At 42.1% G+C, this 13,800-nt stretch overlaps 1 protein-coding gene across 1 annotated transcript in view; it reads left to right on the forward strand.

The window, feature by feature from the left end:
* The first annotated feature begins 5,870 nt into the window (after window positions 1–5,870).
* The window catches only part of CCZ1 (CCZ1 homolog, vacuolar protein trafficking and biogenesis associated), a 28,975-nt gene continuing 21,045 nt past the window's right edge, over window positions 5,871–13,800 (forward strand). Inside the window, exons 1-7 of the mRNA XM_008072904.2 lie at window positions 5,871–6,083; window positions 6,987–7,084; window positions 7,178–7,271; window positions 7,564–7,641; window positions 8,086–8,133; window positions 8,742–8,825; window positions 10,182–10,357. Coding sequence (XP_008071095.1) covers window positions 5,964–6,083; window positions 6,987–7,084; window positions 7,178–7,271; window positions 7,564–7,641; window positions 8,086–8,133; window positions 8,742–8,825; window positions 10,182–10,357 — 698 coding nt within the window. The 5' untranslated portion in view covers window positions 5,871–5,963. The remainder of the gene's footprint in view (window positions 6,084–6,986; window positions 7,085–7,177; window positions 7,272–7,563; window positions 7,642–8,085; window positions 8,134–8,741; window positions 8,826–10,181; window positions 10,358–13,800) is intronic.

The following is a 13,800-nucleotide window of genomic DNA, read 5'->3' on the forward strand; positions in this document are numbered from 1 at the left end:
CACTGCAGCCTCAAATTCCCAGACTCAGACACACATCATCACGCCCAGATAATGGGTTTTTTTTTTACTGTTTTGTAGAGATGGAGTCTCACTATGTTGACCAGGCTGGTCTCAAACTCTAGGCCTCAAGTGATCCTTCCACGTCAGCCTCCCAAAGCGCTGGGATTACAGGAATGAGCCACTATGCCCAGCTTTTCTTTTTCTTTTTTTTTTTTTTTTTAATATATCTATTTTTGAATACAAGAATCACATGTTTTTGAAGATCCTATGCAGGTGATCACAGGAGAAGATGGAGATCAAGGACAATTTTAACCGCAGGAGAGAGGTGTATCCTCATGATGAAGGTCACCTCTGAATGACACAGTGTCTCTGGGCTCTAAGTCAACAGAGAAGAGATAGGTTACTCAAGTCACTGGTGCGATATTTCTGCCAACAGAATTGGATGAAGTGGCTCTTTGTATAGATGGTCTTGGAAGTGTATATTGTACCCAAACCTTTACCCAGCAACTTCTTCCTGGAGCTTAGTACAGAGCTGAGCAGAGAACTCACTAGAATGTCAGATCAGCCTGAGCTCCATCTGCAGGATATGCAGCAGCCAGAACTCGGAGGAAGAAAGCCCATCTCTGATGTCTGTTTCCCCACCCTCCCTGTTCCCTGCCACTTTAAGGCATTTATTCAACACACATTTGCTGTATCCTTTGAAGCAGGCACTGGGAACAAGAAGATGACACTGACGAAGTCCTACCACCAAGAAGCTCAACTTTCCTGTTAGGGAAGAGCTAGACATACGTGATAATGTGTCTAGAACTACCCACCCTGGAACTGTGACTTTCTACTTGGAACTGTACTCCCTTTTTTTATTAGTTTGTTTGTTTTCTTTTTGAGCTGGAGTCTCTCTCTGTCACCCAAGCTGGAGTGCAGTGGCACAATCATGGCTCACCAGAGCTTCAAACTTCTGGGCTCAGGTGATCCTTCCACCTTAGCCTCCTGAGTAGCTGAGACGACAGGTGGCTAATTTTTTTTTTTTTTGTAAAGATGAGGACTCACTATGTTGCCCAGGTTGCTCTCAAACTCCTGGGCTCAAGCAATCTTCTCACCTCTGCCTCCCAAAGTGCTGGGATTACAGGCATGAGCCACCACGCCAGCCCTGTGCTCCCTTTCCAACACAAAAACATGTCTTCCCCACAGCTCATTCCCTTGAAATTATTTGTGCAAAAAAAAAAACCAAAAAAAACTTTTATTTTTATAACTGAACTTTATCTGAATTCCCAATGTGCTGGGTGTCAGAATCTTAATTACCTAGAGCAATTCACCCTCCTCTTCTCTCTTCTTTCCCTAGATTAGGGGGAGAGAGCTAGCAAGGTTCCCGATGGGAAAGGAGTGTGTTCAGTCCATACAGTGACTCCTAAGCTATTGTCATTCCTCTCTAGTCTCATTGTCTTGAAGGGCTACGGCTACCTCCTTCTCTTCCTGACCCTGAGGACACTCAGCGCTGGCTTTCTCCGAATTACTTCTGTAATTCACAAGTAAATCATTTGGCTGCTTTCCGCACCAAGTAGGGACTTTCTACCTAGATACTCCTGTGGCCATAGCTGCTCTGTTGTTGCTGCCTCATGCTTCACACAGTGGGGAACTCGACAAGGCTTGCCACCTCCCCCAACTCACAGGGAAGCAGGATACACATGCGGTCTACTCTGGTTTTTTTTGTTTTTTTTTTTGAGTTAGAGTCTCACTCTGTCACCCAGGCTGGAGTGCAGTGGCCGCTCCCGGCCACCGCAGCCTCGACCTGCTGGGCTCTGGCGATCCTTCCACCTCAGCCTTCCAAGTAGCTGGAACTACAGGCGTGCGCTACCACGCCCGGCTGATTTTTAATTTATTGTAGAGATGAGGTCTCGCCAAGTTGCCCAGGCGGGTCTCGAACCTGCGGGCTCAGGCAATCCACTCACCTCAGCCTCCCAAGGTGCAGGATTACAAGCTGAGCCACCGAGCCCGGCTATGCAGTCTACTCTGTGACCTCCAAACCTATGCGAGTATCTATCATCACTACCACTCCCACCTCGCACCCATGCAGACCCTAGGACTGTACTAGGAGAGGAGGATGCATCAGCGTTTAAGCTTCCTTCCTTCCTTCCTTGGCTTTGAGAAGTCAACTCTGACCTTCTTCTCTTGTCCAAATTCCTAAGAGGCCTGAGGCGTCATGCCTGATAAAGATTCATCAGATAGGTTTTTTATTAACCGTATGTATTGATATTTATTTTCCAATCTGTCTCTGGCATGACATCACACAACAGATAAAGAAGAAAATCAAAAGTATTTTGCAACCCTGCAAAACCATCCCTAGGGAACTCCCAGACTCTGGGTACCTGTTAAATTTTAATTTAATTTAATTTTTTAAATGCAGGGGTACAATTCAGGGTCAGGTATACAAATTATCATTATGTTGATGAGGTGTGCCCCCCCCCCACAGTTTCCTCTACTGCCAATCCCCTTCTTATAATATTATGATAATTGCTTAAGGTCTGCTTATGAGTGAGAACATGTGGACTCAGTTGTTTCTGTGATCGATCACTCAATATTATAGACACTAAGTCCATCCAAGTTACTGCAAAGTTCATAATTTTGTACTTCCTTATGCCTGTGTAATATTCTATGGTGTAAATGTACTACATTTTTAAAAATCTAGTCCTCCTTCAATAGGTAGCATGATTGGTTCCATGTTTTTGCTATTATGAATAATGCTGTAATAAACATGCATGTACCGATATTTTTTCATAGTGATTTGAGTTCCTCTGGGTATATTCTCAGGAGGATTGCAGGGTCATACGGAAGGTCGATTTTCAGATCTTTTAGGAATCGCCAAACTGTTTCCACAGAAGTTGTACTAGTTTACGCTCCCACCAACAAGTGTAGAAATGCTGCCTTTTCCCCACATCCTCTCCAGCATCTGTTGTGTTCTGAGCTGATGATGGCCATCCTGACTGGAGTTAGGTGGTATCTCAGTGTGGTTTCCAGGTATCTTTTAAGACTCTTGTCTATTATCTCTGAAATCTGCCACCTAGAAGGCTTCATCTGTGTTGTGTATCAAGGAACTTGGAGTTTTTCTGCCCCCTTACGTCACAAGACATCCACTGATTCCAAAATTCCCTAGATAAGAGCCTCTTGCTATTAATTGCCAGTTAGGAAATCTTTGAATCCACCTGTAACCCACAAGCCCCCCCCCTTAGAGATAGCCCACCTTCCCAGGTTGGACCAATATAAATCTCACATGTATTGACTTATGTTTTGGTTTTTTCCCTTAACTCTGTCTTCCTAAAGTGTATATAATGAATCCGCAATTCAAAACAACCTGGATGTATGCTCTCAAGACCTCTTGGAGCTGTGTCTTAGGCCTGGTCATTCACATTTGGCTCAGAATAAATGTACCCAAGTATATTTGGCCGAACTTGGAATTTTTCCGTCATCAGCTTTGGAAGCTTAAAAGCATTTTCTTTGATTCTGGGTGTTTTGTTTTTGTATCATCTCTCTTCTAATGCCTGATGTAACTAATTGTATGGGGGTTGGAAGGGAAAGGCAAAGTATACAAGGGCATAGAGGTGTCCTGGAAGAAATCATGACTAATACTATAAAATGTTCATCTCACACATTTATGTAGTACTTTTTTTTTGAGTTGGAGTCTCACTCTGTCGCCCAGACTGGAGTGCAATGGCCGCTCCCGGCCACCGCAGCCTCGACCTGCTGGGCTCTGGCGATCCTTCTGCCTCAGCCTTCCCAGTAGCCGGAACTACAGGCATGCACTACCACGCCCGGCTGATTTTTTGATTTACTATAGAGATGAGGTCTCACTGCCCAGGCGGGTCTCGAACTCGCGGGCTCAGGCAATCCACTCACCTCAGCCTCCCAAAGGCGCGGGATTACAGGCTGAGCCACCGAGCCCGGCTATGTAGCACTTTTTTAAAAAGCTCTTGTTTGTATCATCTACTGTAATATTTGAAATAACTCTGTGAGCCCCTTACTTATCTAGTTTTATAGAAGAGGAAATTGAGGTTAAAAGAGGTTAACTGGCCAAAGGTCATACAACTGGCAAATGGCAAAACTAGAACTCAAAGGCAGGTATTCCGACCTTAGCCCTGGGCTCTATCACTCCTCCAGAAGCATTTACTCTCAGACAGAGGAAATAATTATTTAACCTGGAGTTTTCAAACTATGCTCCTGGAATCCCAGAAATCTGTCTGTGCTTTAGGGTCCCTAAGAGAGATGATAATGGTGGGTAGCTACTGGAAAAGGCTAGAGAAAAGTACTCTCAGGCTTCAGTCTACCATCTCATTCAACCATGGTAGCTCTGTGTCTATTATATATATATATATATTGGAAGTTACTTTTTGGGAAACAAACGATGGTGGAGGGGAGGGGAGGAAATCTGCTACCTTAAAAAGTTTTTAAAAGTATTGTTTTAATGCCAAAACTGTATTTCTAAGGAAGAATTTCATGCAGTAGAGAAAGCTAGTTGGGAAAGTCAAGAGCAAGGAATTGTAGCAATCATTCGTCGAATAAAGAATAATCATTAAGCCGGGCTCGGTGGCTCAGCCTGTCATCCCGCGCCTTTGGGAGGCTGAGGTGAGTGGATTACCTGAGCCCGTGGGTTCGAGACCCGCCTAGGCAGCGAGACCTCATCTCTACAATAAATCAAAAAAATCAGCCGGGCGTGGTAGCGCATGCCTGTAATTCTGGCTACTGGGAAGGCTGAGGGGGGAAGCATGGCCGGAGCCCAGCAGGTGAGGCTGCGGTGACCGGGAGCGGCCACTGCCCTCCAGTTTGGGTGACAGAGTGAGACTCCAACTCAAAAAAAAAAAAAAAAGAATCATTAAGTACTAGCACTTGATGTACATTCATGGTCCCATTTAATTCTTAGAGTGAAATTACCACTAGGCAGGAATGTACTGTTAGTCAAATTCCAACTAGGGGACAGCGACTGCGGGAAGGTGACTGGTGCAAGGTCTCACACTTAGTGGCAGAGCTAAGACATGGACCCAGATCTGTCTCATGTCCACATTCAACGCATCGCCTCTCTAAACGGGAAGGTCGATTCTGCCAAGTTCGGGAAGAAAGGTGATTCTTCCAAACTTCACCTGCGACAGACAGGCAACCTAAACCAAGACCTTCTTGGGAATGGCCAAGCGGGCTGCTGCAAGGGCTTGACCTCCAAATAACGGACGAGACGGGCCATCCCAGCTGTGGCTCAATTCTCACGACTCAAAATCAAGGGATCCCAGGCTCGACAAGGTCCAGGAATGGACACGGGGGAGGCCGCCACGCCTGCGCCCGCCTCCGCCGGACACACCGCGCCCCTCCAGGCCTGCGCCACAGGCAGTGGGGACGGGTGCAAATCCAGCTGGTTTGGTTGATGGGCTCAACCAAGCCAGCAAGGGCTCGGTAGATGACGCTGATGGGGCGACCGTCCGGCTGACTGCACGTTTGCCCCTAAACGTGCTTCTTTCCAAGGAAGGGCTTGGTTTGCGCCTTCACACAACATCCTACAAGATACTGTGTCCATTCTGTTCTTCTTCCTTTCTCTCTCTTTTTTAAAAAGAAGCAGGGTCTCTGCGTTGTCCAGGCTGGTTGAACTCCTGGCCTCAAGCGAGTCTCCCGCCTTGGCTGGGATTACAGGCGCGAGCCACCGCGCTCGGCCCGTTGCATTTTGCACAGTCCTCGCCTTTAGCCACGGCAGAAACCCGAGAGCCAACTTCCACCGAACGCCCTTAGAGAAGAAAACCCACAAGCCAGACACCGCGCCGGAACGAACCCACCCGTTCGTGCCAGAAGGGGACGCTGCACTGCGGGTTTTCCTTCCGGGCCGGCGGAGACCACTTCCGGGGCGGCAGCGAGCGAGGCGGAAGTGCGGTCTCCTCGCGGCTGCGGTCTCTGGGCGGGCCGAGGGAGGCTCCCGAGGTGGGGGCCGGGCCGGGATGGCGGCAGCGGCGGCCGGGGCCGGGGCTGGGTCCTGGGCGGCCCAGGAGAAGCAGTTCCCGCCGGCGCTGCTGAGTTTCTTCATCTACAACCCGCGTTTCGGGCCGCGCGAGGGAGAGGTACGCGGAGGGGGCGGCGCGCGATGTCAGCGGCGGCCGAGGCGGGCCCAAGGGGCTGGGAGGGCGGCCGGCCGGCGTCGGTCCCCAAGAGCTGCGGGACGCGCCGGGGAGGCGGCCCTGTCACTCTGCCCGCTTCGAGCCGCAGGTACCGAGCCTGCTTTGTGCCAGGTGTGCGTCCGGCCCAGGCGTCTGTTTCAGGTCCTGGGTCGATGCTTGTCTGTTGAGTACCGGTCGGGCGGGTTCATCACTCCACGCAGGCTGCGTCTCGCTGTGCTTTGCGCCGATTCTGGGGGTTTAAAATTGAACTTGTCTTTGTTATTGGAAGCCCCCGACTAGAAGCATGGAACCAAAGTAGTGGGCGGTAGCCCTCAAATAATGCAGGCTTGGAAGACCCTCGGAAAGTTTTTTTTGTTTGTTTTATTTTTCTCCCTCCAAATGGACAAATAAGTCAATTCCAAGAGGTTTCGTTTGTTTTGCTTTGCTGAGGCGGGGACGGTGACTTTCTCAAAGGATGTCCGGAGGTTTGTTTTGTTGCCAGCAAATCACAGCCCTTTTAAAGACTGTCAGTCCCAATGCCTGTGAACCTGCTGGATTTAATTCTGGAGGAGCTGTCTGTCTCTGCACGTGCGCACACCCTTATTTTTACAGGCGATGATGTATTACAAATTAGCACAAGACAAGAAATCTAGAGATGGAGTTTACATACATAGTATCGGGCGCTGCTTCATTTAAAATGTCGAAATTGCCTTTCAGGCCGGTGGGAAGTATTTACACAATGATGAGATAATTCCTGCTTCCGATTTTTATTTTGTTTTGCCTTTGCATGTGTGACATGAGATGTCGACATTAAATTTAGCATGAATAAATGTATTAATGTTGTGCTTCTGTTTTCTCATACTGTAGGAGGAAAATAAGATTTTATTTTATCATCCAAATGAAGTAGAAAAAAATGAAAAAATTAGAAATGTTGGATTATGTGAAGCTATTGTACAGTTTACAAGGTAATGCCTTTAAATATGTCTTTGTAGAACTCAGTAAATTCTTAAAACTTACACTGGAGAATTGTCCCAAACATATTCTTTTAACCATTTTAGGACCTTTAGTCCATCAAAACCTGCAAAATCTTTACATACACAGAAGAATAGACAGTTCTTCAACGAACCAGAAGAGAATTTCTGGATGGTCATGGTATTTACATACACAATTTGTCTTTCTGAAGTTGTGTAGTAAAATTATGGGTGATCTTTACAATAAAGTTATGGGAATTTAGGAAAGTCCTGTGGCTAGTGCATCAAAGTAAAATTTCAATAAAGTTGGTTGCAATTTAAAAATCAAATTCCTGTTAGGTGTATTTGTCCCTGGGGCTGTTTTAAGAAGTTATGTTTCTGGTGTTGTAGCATGTTCAAATTTTTTTAATTGAGGCGAAATTAAAAGCTTATAATGAATTCCTTGTGTAATTTCAGTTTATTAAACTTTGTAGGTTGTTCGGAATCCTATAATTGAGAAGCAAACTAAAGATGGAAAACCAGTTATTGAATACCAAGAAGAGGAGTTGTTGGTAATGTCATTTTTCATTTCATATTTTTTAGAAAGAAATGTATTACTAAAAATGTACAGTGACTTACTTGGTTAGATTTAAACTAGGTGGCTTTTGCAGAAGTTTCTCAGTGCAGTACATAGCAAAATTTTATGTTTATTTATATTTATAAATATATATTTATATATTATTTTTATTATTAGCATTATCTTTTTAAAATGTGTATGCACCTGCCTCACTAATACCTTCTACTGATCATCTCTATTTACAGCCCTTCTAAAGTTAGGCTTACTGGCTCATAAATTTGAATTTAAACACTTCTTATTTTCAAGGTACAACTATTATGGGACCAAGTTTATAAGCATTTTATTGCTTTGACAAGAGTCAGTGTACCTTTGCTACACACAGTAAGCATTGTCATTCTCTTGAATTGAGTTCTGTGCTATGTTTTTGTGTTGTTTGCAGGACAAAGTTTATAGTTCAGTGCTGCAACAGTGCTACAGCATGTACAAGGTAAGCATGACATTCTTTTTGAAGTGAGAATCTAACTAGTTACCCCTATTTACAGGCTCAGGGGTTGTTTATAAATAATTCTTTAAATGATTACAAATTGACTATCTGTTTTAGGGGATAAAATAATAGTGCCTTTGAAACAGGGTGTAAAGTTTATGCATACATTTATCCAATAAGTATTGAACAACCTTCTCTGTTCTCAGTTTTGTACTGGGGATGTATCCCCATTGGTAAACAAGTATGTCCATGTTCTCAAATAACATACAGACCGTAGATAATTTTATGATTTAAACATTTTGGTGATATTATTTATGTAAAGTGAAACTTTACATAAGTGTGACCTCATATTTTTTTTAAAAGTCTAGAACAATTAGTTTCATAAAAATGACAGCATCACTTAACAGTATATTAATTTTTGGGTAACTTATTTTTTAACTCAATCTTATGTAAATACTTTCTGTATTTAAGAGAAACTGAAGATTTAATGAGCTTAATTAATCTAATCTGAAATAATCTAAAAGGAAAAAGAAGAACTTGTTATACTGAAAAACTGAGGGGCATAGGAAATTGATTTTTTTTTTTTTGTCTGCAATCTTTTGCACTACTAGCTTTTTAATGGTACATTTTTGAAAGCCATGGAAGATGGAGGTGTCAAGCTTCTCAAAGAAAGATTAGAGAAATTCTTTCATCGAGTAAGTATTTTGAGTTTTATTTATCACTCTATTAGTATTCAAACAGATCTTTAGAGAAATATTGATGCAAACTAGTTTGTTTTTTATGTACAAAGAACCCAGAACTCGAAAATGGTAAAGAGCCTGAGATGGACTGTAGCAAAACCAGAGCAGCGAGGAAACTCATTAGGTTCGCACCCTTGGAGCTCGCTTTCAACTCTTGATGTAGGAGCATAAAATGCTGCATTTGCTCAGGGCTCCTTAAAGCATCTGGGAGTCATCTTTTGGCTTCATCCTTATTCTACTTGTATCTGTCCGTGTAGGCTTACTCAAAACAGTGTTTTGTATGATAGATGAGTTGATTAGCAAAACTTAATTACTGGAGTTATACACTCTTATGGATTGATTCTATTCACTAAACAGGCATAATCTATATTGACTCAAGGTAATGTGACACAGGCTTTATCACATTAGTGGTTATTAGTATGATTTGTCCCAAGTGATAATGTCCCTGAATAGTTGCTGTTCTCTTTTAATTAAATTTTGCATACCTCATTCTACCCCTGTCAAATACATTTTATCTTAAAGAAATAATTCTCAATTTATTTGCTTCCTAAAATACCTTTCATACCTATTTTTAATTCAACTTTTCTCTCTAAAACACCTTTGATAGCTATTTATGAATTTTTTTATGAATTACTTTTCTTGCTTGCTTGTTTCTTCATATTAATGACCATAATTTTTCTTCTTTTTTTGAGATGTGTCTCACTCTGCTGCCCAGAGTGCAGTGCAGTGGCATGATCATGGCTCAGGCAGTCCTTTTGCCTCAGCCTCCCAAGTAGCTGGGACTATAGGTTCATGCCCATCCCTAATTTTTTTATCTTTTATTATTTTCTTGTAGAGACAAGATCTTGCTGTGTTGCCTAGACTAGTCAGTGACCATAATTATTTACTTTCATATTATATCCTAATTTCTATTCTTGTCTTCATTGCTGTCCTACCCCTCAACAGGTGGGTACAACTGTTGTCCTGGCGTATTCTTAAGACATGATTTTAGTATAAGATAGCCCTATCTATTGTAGTATTGTATAGATCCCTCATGAATTTACTTTAATTTGAGGTGCGCTGGCATAAGGAGTTAAAACACAATACCAAATAAACATTAACTAAATATGTTTGAACTTTATATCTTGAAATTGGTACTAATTTCAAACCCAGTTACCTGTACCCCAGCCATGGTCTCATTGTGCTTTTAGCCAGCATGTGATTATACCATAAATATTAGTCTGACACAAGATTAATTATTTTCGGTTGTCAAAGAGTATTAATATACTCAATGTACTATTAGTAAATTTTATGCCTTATTTTTTCCTACAGTATTTGCAAACCCTGCATTTGCAGTCATGTGACCTGCTTGACATTTTTGGTGGAATCAGCTTCTTCCCATTGGATAAAATGACTTATTTGAAAATCCAGTCCTTTATTAATAGAATGGAGGAAAGCCTGAATATAGTTAAATACACTGCATTTCTCTATAATGATCAACTCATCTGGTAGGTATACCCTAAGGTGTGCCAAGTAAAAAAGAAATCCTCAAGATAATAAAAACAGCAGTGACTGGGTTTATAACAGGTTGTCAAATAGGAGCTAATAGCTGGGAGGATGGGTAGGAAGCATTTTGTAGCTATCATCAAAATAAAGCAGTGATTATTTAAACCAGCACTAGGGAAATTTGGGTTAGAATTACCAAGCAGCAGATTTGAAAACTGGTTCTATGAAAAGTGGAGAAAGGTTAGGTTTAACGCTCTGATTTTTATTTTGATGTTTTCTCAGAAACATCTTCAAAGAAATGATAAAGTGGATAATGTGGAATGCATATTTTTTATACTTTCTTTTAAAGAAGCTAGATTTTTAAAAATATCCAAGAAGTCAAAAGTATTATATAAACCAAGAAATTAACCACTATTTTCAAACTATGTTTGTGTTCTGTAGTAGAAATAAAAAATATCATTTCTTTGAAGAAAATGTTGGTGCTGCAAAAGGAAAGATAAACCGTTACTAAATGCCATCAGCCATTCAGACTAAACTCTGGGGAAACCATGTGAGTGAGCATTACACTGCTGAGAGGATGTCACCCTAAAGGGTTGTGTGGCAACCCAGGCTGTACACTGGTGGCCCAGCGTGGGCTGAGATAGGCTACGAAGGCTCAGTAGGGAGTGCTTGCCAGAAACCCTCTTGTAGCTGCTCCAGGCTCTTGAGTTTTATGTTGATGTTAACTGAGGCCCGCTTTCTTAAGTTGAGAGTGTGGCCGTATTTTACTACTAAAAACTGAGTTCAGCTAATGGAAAAGGCAGAACTAGTTCCCTTGAAACCCACTACCTCCCCCTGCCAAAATCGTGTAGCTTTATTTTAGGAAGAGAGACAAGATACTGTAATCTGAAGACATTTGAATCCATTTAGGAAACAGTCTGGTGGGTTTCCATGTGAACTTTGTTATGTCTTGGGATGACAACATAACAAATTTCAAATGAAAACCCATCTACTTTTTAATTTAAAGAAACTTGTTTAACAGGCAACTTCACACTGTGTTAACTAACCCTGCTCTACTTGCTTTCTGTGATACACTGTGTTAGCAGAATGAAAGTAAGTTGTGAAATGCTTTGAAAGGTAGGAGGTGAAAGGATGGTTGTGTTCCTGTGTGTCAGGTCTGCAGAATGAGTGGCCCCTCCGGTGAAAATTGCAGGAGGCATTTGCAAAGTTACACCCATCCATGAGGGAGATAAAACATGATCGGCCAGAATCCATCAGCAGTGGCCCATGGCCTTGTCCCTACTGTCAGAGAAGGGTAGCTCAGATTCTGATCTTCAAGACACAATACAAGCCCTGACATGAATGTGAACTCTTGGGAGTGAGTAAGGGTAAAGGAGCAGAGCAAGACAGTCTCCCAGAGGTCAGCAGCTCATGCTGGGAGACTCTGGAGCTAGACTGACCCTCAAGCTTGGGCTCTGGAAGCCTGGACTCACAAGTCTACCTGCTGCCCAGCTCCAGGGGATCCTGTTGGCATTGTCATCTTGAGGAATGGCATCCCCTGGAGTTGAGCAGTGCACAGCTCTAGTGGTTGCACTAGAGCTGCTATGTGGTCCTATCTATCTGAGCTAGCGTGTAACAGGGACCCAGCACATGGTTGGTGCTCAGTAAATGTTGATGGCCAACTCAAGGCAAATGATTGGTAGACGATATCTTATGGTTCTGTTTGCACTATGTACTTTATGAATGGATTTGTTTTTTTGCAGTGGCCAATGCTAGGGTTAGATATGTACTACTGCTCTTGGGACAAGGGAATGTCAGTTGACTTTCTTGTCTGGAGTTTTGGCCTATTTTTTGAGAAAAAAATTTCTTTTTAGTGTATTGATTTACTTTTTAGGAATTAATACTTTTATGAGTAAATGTCTTAGATATTCCTTAAGTTGCTCAAAGTTAACCATACTCTTTGTTCCTGTTATTTCATATTCAATATCATGACAGTAGCATAGTTTGTATTTTAGACTAAACTATCCTAACATGAAGGATTCTGCATTGGATAATAGCCACCTTATTCTTAATACTGTTTCTGCTAAAAGAAGTTCTCACATAACTTAGATTATCTACCAGAGACAGAGCTGGGGTAACAGATGAAAGTCCATTCGGCATTGAAATAAAAATAGGGCACAAATGCATAAACAAAGCAAAAAGAAAATCAGTGTTGACAGAATAGTAGCATCTTATGTACAAAAAAGAATCTGTTTAAATTTAAACTGAAGAAAAGTTTTTGCTTTATTTTATTTTATTTTATTGATTAATTTATTTTGAGTTGGAGTCACTCTGTCGCCCAGACTGGAGTGCAGTGGCCGCTCCTGGCCACCGCAACCTTGACCTGGGCTCCAGCGATCCTTCCACCTCAGCCTTCCAAGTAGCTGGAACTACAGGTGCGTGCTACCATGCCCGGCTAATTTTTTGATTTATTGTACAGATGAGATCTCACCAAGTTGCCCAGGTGGGTCTTGAACCCACGAGCTCAGGCAATCCACTCACCTCAGCCTCCCAAGGCGCGGGATTACAGACTGAGCCACCAAGCCCGGCTTTTGCTTTATTTTAAAAGAGAAAATCATTATATTGAATAACTCTGTCTGAAAGACTTTAAGAACATCTGTACTTTTGGGCCTGATTGGGCCATTTCCTGTTTGACACAAGCCATTGGTGGAGTCTAGAATTATTTGGACCTGTCAGTGTAGGACATTATTTGCTACTTGTATTTTTTGTTTGTACAAGAAAGGAGGCTCTTTTTTAAAAAAATTTTTTACTTTGTGATCATTGACAAGTCACATGATGTAGTAAGAAATTTTTCAGTGGTAACAGTCTGTAACTGAAATATGATATTGCTTCATTTATTTTTATAGGGGAGAGGGCCTAGGTATATTGGTAGCAGATACTGAAGAGAGAGTTGCCATGGTCAGAGCTAATGGAGACAAGAGGCCTCTCCCCATTCCATGAGTGGGAATCCGCCATCTTGGTGTTCTGTGCTCTGAACAGCTGACTGCAACTTCACTCCATTTTTTTCCTCTTTTAATTTCCTAAGCCAGCACTGAAATATTTAATGCGTAGTATGTCTTAATCCTTAGCACAGTTTATATAGTAAGCAGTTCATAAATGTTATTTTCCTTTTCCTTCTATGGATTATTTTCTACTGTGTTCTCTAGTCTAGAGCAGAATATAATATAAGCCACATATATTATCTTAAATTTTCTAGTAGCCACTTTAAACTAAAAAAGAGACTAGTGAGAATAATCTTAATAATATATGTTAACCTGATATGTTTAAAATATTACTTGAACATGTAAACAATATTTAAAAATTAATGAACTGGTCTTTTTGTGCTAAGTCTTTAATGCCCAGTGTGTATTTTACATTCTTTTTGGGTTCAGGGGTCTCATTCTGTCACCCAGGCTGAAGTACAATG

The sequence above is a fragment of the Carlito syrichta genome, unplaced genomic scaffold (assembly GCF_000164805.1).
Source record: "Carlito syrichta isolate Samal-C Ts95f unplaced genomic scaffold, Tarsius_syrichta-2.0.1 Scaffold315497, whole genome shotgun sequence".
In the NCBI taxonomy this organism is placed as follows: Eukaryota; Metazoa; Chordata; class Mammalia; order Primates; family Tarsiidae; genus Carlito; species Carlito syrichta.